Here is a 14223-nt window from a genome sequence, read left to right as displayed (position 1 = left end):
CAAGGGTAACAGATGTTTGCTACTTTTACCAACTTTGTGTTATATCAGATAAAAATAACCAGACCTACTGATGAGCATCAGTCTTACCTATTTTTAAAAACTATGGAAAAAAGGAGCTACACATTAAGTCTTTTACAGCCACTGTTTTTTTCTTCCCAGTGCTGTGATCTCTGGGGTTTTTTTCTTATGGAAGATGTGAAAGTTTTGGAATGGAAAATTTGGAGGCATATGGAAAGTGAATGCCATGGGAAAGAGGAGGAATGAATAATAAGATTTTTAAAAACGACTTTATTTATGTTTGACTTAAGGACTCTGAATTTAAAAATCAACAACTTCACATTTTTCTATTCATACTACAGTTTGCAAATACATTGAAGGCTAAGCTGGGAGTGCTCTTAACTTGAAGTAAATGTGTAATAAATGAAATTGTGAAAGGGAATTAACAGAATAAAAGGTACTGGTATACTATAAACCAGATTTTATTGCAAGAGCAGAGAAACTCAGATTTTAGTGAGCCTCCAAAGTCATATCTCACAGAGACCAAGAAAACTCAGACTTAGCCTGGTATTTTTTATATCCAGATTTTGCAGAGGTTACCTGCAAAACCTCATATCTAATTGCCTCTGTAGAATTCATTTCCCCCTCCCTGCCTGCTTGTCTCTCTTCTTTGCTGACCTCCTTCCCCTCTTTTCTTTGTCTCTCATTTTATACTATGTAAAGCTAGTTCAAACAAACAAATTCATTTTGTATACTGTTTGATACTGGCTAGTATTATTTCATGTAATTGGTTGTGAAGCATTTTACCTGTGTTGTTAAATCCCTTTCCTCTGAAAACTAAAAAAAACCAGGCAAATAGAATATGCTATCACTTTTTTGACAACATTTTTAAAGTATGGATTATTCATATTTCCTAAAAAATGCATCTATCATGTCAGCTGTCATAGAATGAAAGAGAGATGTCTCCAAGAACATATATGCTGCCAAAATAAGGCACCACAGCAGAGACTATTTTGTTTCTGTCTTTTCCTCTGTTAACATTTATTTGAAAGAACAATATTTTAGTAAAAAGTCTCATTTTTAACTCAGAGGGAAGAAATTGAATTTCAGAGTGAAGAAAGGACAGAAATCTGGCTGACCAAACGGCTGTCATCAAGACATCCTTCTATCGCGGGAGCAGATCAGCTCTACCTAGTTTTTTTTTTTACTGAAATACTTGTCCAACTTGTTTTCAATAATTTCTGAAAAGGAAATTCCACACTCACTGTGTATAGTATCTTCCTTTTTATTAATGAAATAGCTTCGGGATTATTATTTATCCTGAACCAGATATGGGAGAACTCTTGAGAGAAAGGTATACTATGTAGTGCCTGGTGGACATTCAGGGACAACAGAAAGGGGAGGTGGCATTTAGACTTGTAACCATAACATGAGGCAGTAACTGAAGTAAATAACATTTTCATTTGTTAATCTGGTTGCCAAGTTCTTTTGCTTTCTGCTCTTTACCAGGAGCAATATTCTGTGATTTTGTATTTAGCCAGTGCCTGCCTTCAGGTGGCTGAGCTGCCTGTTTTAAGCTGGAAGTGGCAGAAACTGTTTTTAATTAGTCTTAGAGGTGACGACAAGGGGGGTGGAAGTTGGTCCCCTATATTGACTCAATAGGAATTCCAGGATAAGTTTTTTCATACTTCCAAACTGTTTGGAGTCAGGGAACAGCCCGGAGAGGAGATAAACGATGACTCCTGCTAACCTTACATATGAGAGGGCTTGTGGGAACAGTGCAAGTGTTTCTGCAGTGACTTCCTGAACATATGCACCAAGCTTCTGCGCATGGTATTATCTCTCTGGGAGCTGTCCTTCCTACCTTTGCATGGAGTTCTTTCACTGTTACTGTCTCTTTGACCCAAGTCCAACCAAGAGATGGTCTTTCTTTGCCATTTCCTACCATTCACTCTCCCTTAAGAAAAAAAGATTTTATTTTAGTATACCTCAAAAGGCTAAAGCAAGTTTGGATTCACAAGGCTTGTATGATATGTCTCAGTTCTTCAATTTCCGCAATGGATTAATACTTCTATAATTCCTTGCTGGCAAGAAGCAGCAGAGAGCTGCATTGTCTCAGGAGTTGTCAGGAATCAGTGTTGTGATTCCAGGGATCAATCTGTTGTTTCCCTTTCATTTCTAAACTGATCTTTTTGGCCAGTATACCTTATTGTCCACTGTGATCTGCCTCTAAAGCATTCAAGAGAAGGCACGTTCTTGTCAGCTTCTGTAATCTGCATAGGTGACGATTTATATTATTTTGCACTTCTGTATATTCTAGAATGAGAAAGCAAATATAATCTTTCCTCAATGTATGCAGTGCTGGCAGGAAAAGTATATAATATATTTTCAAAAAGTATGAAGTACTGCATTGACATCTGACTAAAGATACAGGAAAGGAGAAGGATCAGTCTTATGACTTAAAAACATTTATTGCAATACAAAACAGAACTGTAGAATAAACTCTGCCAACTAAAATTTGTCACATCCTGACAAAGTAATTATAAACAGTACTTACTAATATTTCAGCAATTCATCCAAATCTTGGCTCTTAACTCCCAAGAGAAATGGAAGAGAGCTGTCGAATGTTTATCACTAACATGGCCTATCATAATCTTGGCAAGAAGAGAACTGTCATAATAGACCCTTACCACTTCAATGAAATGAGTGGAAATATGTGCTAATTATTTTTTTCTTCTCTTTCCTCATCCTTCTGCAGAACTTTCCTTTTTGTTAGAGATGGTAACCCAAATAAACGAAACGTGCACAATGAGACATCTATGCACTTACTGTGTATGGGACCTCAGATCATGATATCAGAAGGAGCTCTTCATCCTCGCCTGACACGACCCTCAGAAGACGACTGCAGAAGAGCAGATTGTCTGCAAATGATCCTGAAGTGGAAAGGAGCAAAGCTGGATGAAGGACAATATGAACGAGCAGCCATTGATGCTGTTGATAACAAAAAGAATACACCTTTGCACTATGCTGCTGCCTCAGGGATGAAAACCTGTGTCGAGGTAAAGGCTTGTATATAATAACAAATCTATATACTGCTATTAATAAATGCCATGCACAGTGTTTCCCAAAGCTGTTTCAAGGAAAAAAAATCTTATTTAGTATATTGAACTAAATTTATAATACTATTTTTCATTAATTGGAAAAAATACTAAGATTAGTAGCCCACAGTGTACACCATCTGTAGAGAACAATATAAAAACTGGATTACATATACATTAACTTAATGACATAAACTCCTCAGCACAAAGAAGACTCTTATAGACTTATAAATATTGGAAATCATTACAAGACTGTAACACTGGAGAAAAAGCTTTAAAAGTAGGCATAGGCATACCAATATGTGTAAAGAGAAGTGAAATAACTGCCTGAGAGAAAGTTAGAGCTTGCTTTATTCTGCTGTGTAGCTGAGACTGGGAAAGACTGTCCATGTTTCAAGAACAGATTTGATGTCTTTAATTTACAGTGCTCAGCTTTTTTGAAGAATGCCATACATCTGTGCTAACATACTTAAATATAACTAACTTTTTACAAATTGAAAATTACTTTGATGTTTGTTGAAGCAGTGAGTAGTAATGAGTCATAATGTCTTTGAAGATGTCCCATCAAATTTATTTTTAAACTATACCAAGTAATGAGGGCTAGCATTTAATTGGTCTGGTAATTTAATTTAAAGAACACAAGAACAGACATCCAACATAAGTCTGTCTATTATAACGTCAAGATTTATTTGAATGGCAACAATTAATTCAGAGTTCAACATTTATATGTAAAGTTTAGGTTATATTTCTTCTGTATGTCTTCACGTTTATTAAGACTACCCATCACTTATTAACTTAGTATCACCAACAAAGCTTATGGTATTCACTTGCTTTCTGCATATCTTTAACGATCAAGTCACAGCATCTGTGGGACTTCAGTGATGACCTCTCTCTGCAGTAAAAGCTGATACTTTCCCTGTACTTTCCTGATTTTCTCTGGAGCTATTTTTAGCATTGGTGTTAATTTTACCAGCTTCTAATCTTGTACTGTGACAGATTTAAGCAGTGAATTGCATGTTCTAATAAATAGTTCAGATGTTTCATATTTGAGTTCCATTAGGACTCATGAGTAAGTACCATTTGGTGCTGGGCATTTATTTTAGTATTTGGTTTATCGGTTGTTCAAGAACCTCTTGTGCTGAGACTTCAATTTGAAAGAGACTGACTGTCTTTTGTCTCCTTCATAAAGCATATGTGGTATAGCCACAGAAAAACTGGACTTCAACAATTTGTATAATTTCTGCTTTATATTTTTTGAGATTGTTTTGCACTTTGTCCAGCAACTGACTTTACAAACACATTGACAGATTTACAGTGTGATGGTTTAAAATTATTTATTCAAAGTTCTTGCATGCTTGGCATACTTCTCAAAAAAATATTCAGAGCCACCTTTATTGTGATTTTCCATTTACCCTTTCCAGACTTTATTCTTTACATATTTGTTATCTGAAGACAACTTCAGTTTCTTATTTCGTGTACAATTCAGTCCTGTTGTTCTACCATCACAGATTCATCTGCTGTTTCTAGGATTTTTCCCCAAACTTTTATTTAGTACCACTTTTTGGAAATAAGCAGTGATTTCTTTGTCTTTTTTCTGCTTCTGCATGAATGGTGGATCTAAGTGCATTTTGGGTATTGTTATATTGAGTAGTTCTTCAATAGCAAGATTTTGAACTAGGTCTTGTAGACTACTGTGGAAAAATTCAGGAATTGCTACTTTGCCTATTTTTCAGTCTCTTATGTAGTCTGAAGTTTAAGCGTCATGTATTAACATAGCATTTTTTTAATATGCTTGGAAAACAAAATGACTGAAGTTCCTTTTATTTTTGTTGTTTCTGCCCCTGCAGCATTTTTGTTCTTGGTCAGCATGTCACTTCTAATTTTGTAGTTTTGTTCAGGTAGTCACCACAGTTTTTTTTGTTTAAGTCCAGAATTGTATTCCACTGGGCTTCTCTGGTATTTGTTGATAGAGTTAGTTTATTTATTGTGAGTTTGGAGGTTTATTTTTTAAAAAAAGGTAAACAACGTCACCCTCCCAATAGTGAAAACTCTATGATTCTTACATAATATGTTCTGTGTTATTACTTTATTACATTGATTGTATTCTAGATATTGTCTTAAAATTATCATTTTAAATTTGTTATTTCACTTTCCGAGCCTTAGCTTTGCACTGTTGTGAACTGATTCATCTTCTTTATTTCCAATAGCCAAAGCTTCTTTTATTCTGTTAGTATCAAGGTCATCTTTCCTAGTTTTCTGAACTTCTGATGAATGGAAACACTGCTTCCTTATGCCATTTTCTGTGCTATAACTTAAACCTCTGTCTCTCTGGTCTCCTACTTAGTACTGAGAGGAGTTAAGAGGCTGCTAGAGTTAAGATGCTTCAGTACCACAGCTTGAATCTTACCCTTGTACCTGCTCTCTTGTCTGCCCTGTGTTGTTACAGCTCTGCAAGCTCCATGCTAGATGTTTGTCTTCAGCATGTCCCTAGAAATTATTTACACACTTAATGATTTTTACCAGGCAGTCTTTGCTAGCAGAATTATGCTCAGATCCAGCTAGTTACATAGATGGAAACTGCATGACATGCAGGTATTGCCTTGCTCTTCCTGTCAACTAGAACGAATAATTCTTTATTTGTGTGCTTACACAATTGATTTAGTGAAAGGTAAAGGAAATAAAATCTGCTGAAGAGAAAAGTAGGAAGTGACTGACCATAATCTAAAAGGTATATGTGGAGAACAGATAATTTTTGGGCAATCGTTTCATTTTGGGGTTTTGTTTGAAGTATAAAAATTAGAAACTGAGTGTTGAAATATCCTGGTTAAAAATACAGGATAGTGTTGTTACAGCCATCATAGTTATATTATGAGGATGTCATAATAAATCAGCAAGATGGTTCACCCTGGGCCTTGAAAATCTGTGGCATTATGGCCCTTATTTATATCAGATCAGTTTATAGCTGAAGACAAGGTTGGCAAAGTAAGAAGAGCAGCACAATTAGTGTTTATTAGCTAGAGATTGCATTTCTAGGTGGTTAGTGACAAGAGACAAGGTTGGTGAAGTGGCACAATACTAGACCGTACTAGAATTAGTTCCTTTCACTTTTGTAATGTCCTCAAAAATAAAATAGAGCTACTGGTAGTAGTATGTGCTCCCTGTGAATTGATATCCCACCTTCCCTCCTACCCATTTCCCTTTTTCTGTCACCACCAGTGTTCTGATGCTGGGAAAAGTAGTGAAATTATACCAATGTAAGAAAAACTATTTCAAAGTGTTTCTAGCTTCATCTTGCCAGGTGTTTGGGAACCTCAGAGCCTTCATTTTCTATGGAGCTCTGACCATATCAGTAGAGCGGAACTGTAGTGTTTAAAACCTAACAGAGACATATCGTACAGAATTGCCTTGTAACGTATTTGTGAGATTTTGTGATTTCATGGAATTGTGGTGGGTACAATTCTGTATGAAATTAAGTGGTATTTATTTAAAAACAATAAGGAATCTTTGTTTCCCAAAGACCATTGCTGTTATACTTCATTCCATTTTCCATGTTGATTTTGTTGCTGTTCTCTTCTTAACTGACACTTCTTTTCTTCAGAGTTGGCAATTAATAACTTTTTACTTTTCCATTTCACTTTCCAGCTTCTGGTAAAACATGGTGGAGATTTGTTTGCAGAAAATGAAAATAAAGATACCCCATGTGACTGTGCAGAGAAACAGCACCACAAAGAGCTGGCTCTAAACCTGGAATCTCGAATGGTATTTTCACATGATCCTGAAGCTGAAAGCATTGAAGCTGAATATGCTGCTTTAGACAAAAAAGAGGTCAGAGGATACTTTAAATTTGAGATATTTTACACTTTTCTATTTGTAATAGTTACATTGTGAAACAATTCTGCAAAGTATTTCAGTAGGTTCTGTACTTTGTATTGTGTGTTTGCAAACCATTTAACACAACTCTTTGTAGCTTTCAAGTTAAGCTGAAAGAACATAACAAATATACTGTGGAAACTAAAGGAAAGTTTTATTTGTAAATTTGATTACATGGACTGTCTTGACAGTGTTACAGGCTGTGTGGCTGAAGGAAATACGATGAGGCCAGTAAGCTAGGAAATTATTTCTCTACATGTAACATTTTTTTACATATTTTTATTTCTTAAGTTGCCTTTCAGACTAAAAATAAGGGCAAGAGAAAGTCTGAAAAGGAGAAAATCTATGGGATGGAATAAGAAAAATGTCCTGGTAGATCTTCCTAAACTGAGACTGGGTTGAGTATCACCAAAGAATAGCTGAATAGTGCAGGATTGCAAAGCAGTACACTTACTTTCTTGTTTTATAACATGACGCCTGAAGCTACTGCATACCAGAACTTGTATGAAAAACAGGTAATAAGAGGTGGTCATTTTAGTACTTTTAGCATTTTTTTATATTTTATAATTTATTTTAAATTGGCTTGAAAAAGACAATTCACTGACACAAATTTGCTTGAATTCTGGTATGCCTTAGAGAAGACTGGAATTTGATAAAGATAATTTGACCAAAAGGATTCTGAGCAGATTACATGATCACATTTTAATTAGCTGGCATACTAAATAAGAATACATAGATAAATGATATGATTCAGTAAATATTTTGAAATAATTCTGTGTAAATTAAAGGACAATAGATTTTCATATGGTTACTCATTTAAAAAGTAGCATGGCCTTGCTTTTACTAGCTTAGCCCACTTATGACCTAATGACACTTAAAATTAATTCAAATTTAGGTATGAGTAGGCTTAGATCACATGAATTGTTTCCCTGAAAAATTCGTGGTCACTTTTATTGGAAAGTAAGTAACAATCTTTGTACTGTTTAGTTAATTTCTCACTAATTTTCTCGAATAAATTTAAATATAAACAAGCTCACTTCTATTTCTTTTACTAAGATAAGATATTTCAAGATGAGGTTTGATATACTTGAATTGTACATTGAGATAGCAAATGTAATTAACTCATTTTACTTTCTCTCAATATTCCCATATAGAGACACTCAAATTGTTGTAAGAATGTAGTTTGAAATTATGTTTTCTCTGTTGGCAAAACCACTTTAAAAGAGTGCAGCAGTTTCCTACCACAACTGCAGTCTACCACTCCTTTGATTCTACAAGTAGAACTATTTGGATGATTTTGCTGCCAAATGGATGATAGCAGTAATTTTGCTGAACTGGAGAAAAAAGTTTTAAAGAGTGGAAATAATTTTCATCATTTTATTTATAACATTGGCTTGCTGGCATATGCCCCAGCACAGCTAAGAAAATAGTGAATTTGCAAATAGAGATGAAACAAATCACGAATCATTTGAACAGGCTTTTTGGCAAGAGAAAATAATGTCTTGTGACTGTTTAAGGCAGATGCTCAGAGCAAAATCGACTTAAAGAGCTGATACTTAAAAAGGACTCAAGTTAAATGTAGTATGTTAATTCAGGGTCACTTCACTGAGGCTGTTAAAAGATACAGTTCTGTTCCTCATTTGACTTGTTTTGACCAAAGTTGTGGAGCATGAGAACTGAAATGTGGGCAGGCCTGCAGACCTAGATCCATCTGTTATATACCAGGGCAGCTTTCCAACATGTTTTAGAGAGTCATAAACCAAAAAACATCAGCCTGGAATTTGGTACACTGATTGGTAGTCTTGGGGCTTCACATAGAGAATTCTGTCTTCATGTGCTTCCTTCCTGCTCCCTCCCCCCCAGCCTTATTGTAACTGTTCAGTGGGATAGGTTCTCAAACTTCTTGTATAACTGTTACAGCACGAGTGCTAGGACAAGAGAGACGCCAAGAACATGTAGTCAGAGGAAGTTTGGTTTTCAGTCTTAGCCCTCAGAGTGGGCTAAGAGCCCAGATGAAAAAAAAAAAAACCAAACTCAGCTTTAGAAGGACTAGCACTGAACTGTAATACAAACAACTACATCCTCCAGGTCTGCAGACAAATGTTTGGATAGGCACTGAAAGCTGCCCTTACCACTGGCTATGCTCATTCCTCTAGCTGTTATCTTAATGGGGCATAAGAAGTGATCCTAAAGCTTTCCCCAGATCCTTCACCAAAATTGCCTCTCAGTGATTGTCCTCTACTCTGTTCTTAATTTCATTTTAAAAAAAGATTAAACACCGAGGGAAGCAAGTGTACAAAATAATAGTTTAACAAGTATTTAGATTGCCCTTTAACATCTTTGCAAAACACACCAAAAAAAAAAAATTTAAAACTTTGGAACACCAAGGAATACATTTCTAAATTCATTTCATCTCTTGATTGAAGGTTAAATGAAAAGATGAAACATTTGGGAACAACGAATAGGGATTTCTTCCAAGTTGAAGTAGCCAAATGGGCTTAACTCCAATGTTTATGACACACAGAGTAGTATCTGGAACAATAGTACCCAATAACTCCTGTTCCAGACCTGCCATGTTTACAGCAGAAAATAATCCCCTTTTACATACAGAGCAAAAGGTTTTTGTAGTGCAGTATCATTGAATTAAGTGTGTTTATTCAGAGTCATAACAAAGCTTGGTTTCTGAAGTTGAGAACCAGTTTGTGTTGTGTTCAGACAGAAATATTACCAAGGAATTATGTCAGTGCTCATGTTTAGAATGGAAATGCTTATAATAGTGAAAAAAATAACTTGCACATACTTTTCCTTGATTACAATGGCTCTCAAACGACCAAGAAATACAGATCGCTGAGCACACCCACATTTCCAGTTTGAGAGCCCAACAGCAAAGAGCTATCCATCTTCCAGCAGTTGAGTTTACTCCTTCCACAAGGGTTTCTGAATAAAATCCATTACAGTTACACAGCCTTTTAAAGTCTCATTTTACTGCAGTGCTCCCTGAAGCATATATTTAAAGCAATATTTCTGTTTTACTTTGGCTTTAGTATGCCTCAAACATATTTAGTGATCAAATTAGAGACTACAGTTAAAGATTATATAGCAAATAGGCCCTAATACTTTTGAAACATGAACACGATTGTTGCATTTCCACAAAATACCATTTAGAAGGAAAACAATATATCAACACCCACATAATCTATATTTCCCCATATAAAATGGAAACACTACATATTTTAAGAATGGCTTACAAAATGTGACTCTCAACACTAGTTAGTTGTAGCAAAAGAAGATCCATCTACATGTGGGAAGTGGAAAGGATATTAGAAGAGAATCCAGGAGAATATTTTGGATTACCTTGTTTGTCTTCATTATTTTCTATTATTTTGTTGATCAACAATCTCAAAAAAAAATCTGTTATAGACCATCTAATTTTATATTTGTCTTTTAAGTCTAATTTATGTTACACTAAATAATACGACTGTAACTGATTTTTTTAAACTCCTTTTATGTAGTTTTTTCATTTACTCTTTATTCTAGTAGAGGACTATATTTCTCCTGGTGCTATCCCTGGAAGATAACCGACACCTTCCTTTCTACTACATTATGCAACATTCTAAACTTACATAATAATTACCTAGGAATGCACAGTACTTTCCAGCAGATAACCCAGAACAGCTTTGGCCCTCATTCAGACTCAGGGAAATACATTGTGAAATAGCACCCTCAAAAGAATATATAAACATTAAGTTAACTAAGAATTATCTAAAATGATTAATATGTACTTTACTGATAGAGTATGCTTTAGAAGGAGAGAAAGGGACTACAGGTAGTTAAGATGTATACATAGATCTTTACAGATAGTTAAGATATGTACATGTAGTGACTGTACTTAAAAGAGTTTAAATGCAGTATAAATAATTTTTTAGATATATAAGTTCTTAACTATAGAACTCCATCTACCTATAGAGAAGGATATTTATGTGATGTATATTTGGCATAATTTAATTATATAATCATCACTGTAGCAAAGAATTACTCTGCCCATGTTGATTTTAGGTCTATTTAAGTGAAGAAAATAATAATGGTTTGAAATGAACTGTTAAAATTATCAGCTTACATCTAAAAAGTACTTTTAGGAGAAAAACAGTTATATAATTTATGATATCTAAATATTAGTGGTAAAAAATTGAGAAGAATATAATTAAAAAGAAGAGCTTTTTGAGCATACAAAAGTGTTGAAATTATAGAATGGTAGGGTTGGAAGGGACCTTTAAAGATCATCTAGTTCAACCCCCCCCGCAGAAGCAGATTCACCTAGATCAGGTCGCATAGGAATATGTTGAGGCAGGTCTTGAAGACCTCCAAGGAAGGAGACCCCACAGCCCCTCTGGGCAGCCTCTTCCACTGCTCTGTCACCCTCACAGTGAAATAGTTTTTCTTATATTTAAATGGAACTTTTTGTGTTCCGGCTTCATCCCATTACCCCTTTTCTTGTTGCTAGATACAATAGAAAAAAGGGATGTCCCAGCCTCCTGACATCCACCCTTTAGGTATTTATAAATGTTAATAAGGTCCCCCCTCAGTCTCCTCTTTTCTAGACTAAACAGCCCCAATTCACACAGTCTTTCCTTGTATGAAAGATGCTCCATTCCCCTGATCATTTTGGTGGCCCTGCACTGGACTCTTTCCAGAAATTCTCTCTGTCGCTCTTGAGCTGAGGCCAGAACTGGACACAGGACTCCAGATGAGGCCCCACCGGGGCAGAGTAGAGGGGGAGAAGAACCTCCCTTGACCTGCTGGCCACACTGTCCTTGATGCATGCCCAGATGCCATTGGCCTTCTTGGCCATAAGGGCACATTGCTGACTCATGTTTGGTTTATTATCAATCAGGACTCCCAGGTCTCTCTCTGCAGAGCTGCTCTCCAGCAGTTCGAGCCCCAGCCTGTACTGGTGCATGGGGTTGTTCCTTCCCAGATGCAGAACTCTGCACTTGTCCTTGTTGAACGTCATGAGGTTCCTCTCTGCCCAATTCTCAAGCTAGTTAAGATCCCGCTGAATGGCAGCACAGCCTTCTGGGGAATCAGCCAGTCCTCCCAGTTTGTTGTGATCAGGGAACTTGCTGAGGGTACACTCTGTCCCCTCATCCAGGTCATTGATGAAGATGTTGAACAAGACTGGCCCCAGAACTGATCCCTGTGGAACTCCACTGGCCACAGGCCTCCAACTCAATTCTGTGCCATTGATCACCAATCTGGAGTGATAAGCTCACCAATACATTAAAATAATAACTCAAATAGCATCTTCCAAAATCACCATAAATTATGCCAATATTGAACAATGTCTTTTTCACAGCCTATGTCAATAAAGAGCTCCTCCATAAATGAGTATTAAAAGAGGTCTCTGAGCATCATCAGCTGTAATAAAAATCTTTTAACATACCTAAAATCAAAATGTAAGTAATAAATAATAAACGATGCATAGTCTTAACTGTGGTTATCTTTTATCACTGCCACTCTGTTTCCTTTCTTCTTCAAATTGGTGAAGGCCATAACTACTTGGTGGCCAGGTTCCTAGTTAGTCTTGAGCACATATCAATTTTATGTCAAATACTTTAAATCTTTTGTTAGCTATCCTTGATATAGATAAAACCAGTGCATGTTAGAATAATTTTTTTTACGTACTCTCACTGTATCCATGCTCTGTGCATATACTCCCATTTGTTTTTCTACAGGTATATTCCCTGTTCAACACCGATAAATTTATTATTTGCTGTCATGTTCTTCTTTTCTTAAAAAGAAGTCCGCAAAACATGTATATGCATCTCTAATATCTTGACTGGACCTAATTCAGAATCCTAAAGTTATTATCTTTTTCGAATTTGAACTCTTTTTAACACTTTAATAAGGGAGTGGAACTCCAGACCAAGGAGGCAGCTGGATGATCTACTCCATCTATGTATCAGTTGGCCATTGTTTCTCAAAAAGAGTATTGACATCGTCACATACAATGGATGGCCAGCCTTGGAGATATCAAAAGCTGTCTGGACATGGTCCTAGGCAGCTGGCTGTAGGTGATCCTGCTTGAGAAAGAGAGTTGGACCAAGGGACATCTATGGGTCTCTTCTAGCCTCAACCATTCTGTATTTCTATGAACCTACAACTACATAGAATCATAGAATCATAGGGATTGGAAGGGACCTTTAGAGATCCAACCCCCCTGCAGAAGCAGGTTCACCTAGATCATGTCTCATCTGTCCTGTTCATGACTGTCTTCTCCACTTCTGTGAGGGTGAATATTACCTCAAGACCCATACCTGATTCTTTTCACATCCTACTCCAGATCAACTCAAAGTCAATAGATCTCAACCCGTGTATAAAGTTAGTGTCAGAGAATCTATATGCACTATATGTTAAGCTTTCCTTTTGCTCTCCCCTGAAATCCTTAGTTTAAATCTTGTCATGCATCTCATACTCATTCCACAATATCTAAGGTTTAGTCAATTCAAAAAATTCAGGTGGATACTGTTAAATTGTAGCTTTTTTTGAGAGATAGAGTCAATGTTAAACTAGTTGAACTTGGCCTCCAACTGTAACTGAAAACTCTAGAGATATACTGTCTTTTAGGTTTAGAAATGTACAAAGTTTGTACTATAAATATTGCAAAACAACAGTGTTTCCATGTATCTTTGCCTGGTCATTGATCTGCACAGTGGATAAATTTTGTCACCTATTACCTCATAGTTGAGATGATGAACAGTAACAATGCTTTGAATGTTTTCATTTTAGTACGGCATTAGACAGTAACTAGAAAATACTACTAGACATAAATTGTCTTTTTCTTCTCAAAGCCATATGAAGGGCTAAGACTTCAGGACCTGCGAAGGCTTAAGGATATGCTAATTGTGGAATCCGCTGACATGCTCCAAGCCCCACTCTTTACTGCAGAAGCTCTACTTCGGGCACACGGTAATCCAAAACCTTAAAAACTAAAGAAAGTGTTTTCAGCAAAATAAAAATTGCAGTTGTACATTTTGTTTTTTGTTTCCGACTGAAGAAACGTAATGGTTAATCAAATACCGGGAAACAGTTCACATAGTGCTTCAGAAAGAAGTACAGCTGCAGTGTGTCAAAAACTTTTGAGGCAGACAGGGAAGCTGATAGGAAAGGGATTAAAACTAGAAATTTTAATGGAAGATGTTTTAAGCAGTGTGGAGAAGCAGAGTTTTTCTATTTTAGTGAGAGACACGGAGGTAGAACT

The 14223-nt window shown here is 36.1% G+C and overlaps 1 protein-coding gene across 4 annotated transcripts in view; it reads left to right on the top strand.

Annotated features, from left to right (window-relative positions):
* The window catches only part of ANKIB1 (ankyrin repeat and IBR domain containing 1), a 410605-nt gene that overhangs the window by 53513 nt on the left and 342869 nt on the right, over positions 1-14223 (top strand). For all 4 annotated transcript variants that reach the window (XM_061996267.1, XM_061996268.1, XM_061996266.1 and 1 more), the window contains exons 3-5: positions 2756-3056; positions 6738-6920; positions 13814-13931. In XM_061996267.1, coding sequence (XP_061852251.1) covers positions 2756-3056; positions 6738-6920; positions 13814-13931 — 602 coding nt within the window. The remainder of the gene's footprint in view (positions 1-2755; positions 3057-6737; positions 6921-13813; positions 13932-14223) is intronic.

The sequence above is a fragment of the Colius striatus genome, chromosome 5 (assembly GCF_028858725.1).
Source record: "Colius striatus isolate bColStr4 chromosome 5, bColStr4.1.hap1, whole genome shotgun sequence".
NCBI lineage: Eukaryota > Metazoa > Chordata > Aves > Coliiformes > Coliidae > Colius > Colius striatus.
The sequence above is the reverse complement of the archived record's forward strand: the minus strand, read 5'-3'. Positions and strand labels throughout refer to the sequence as shown.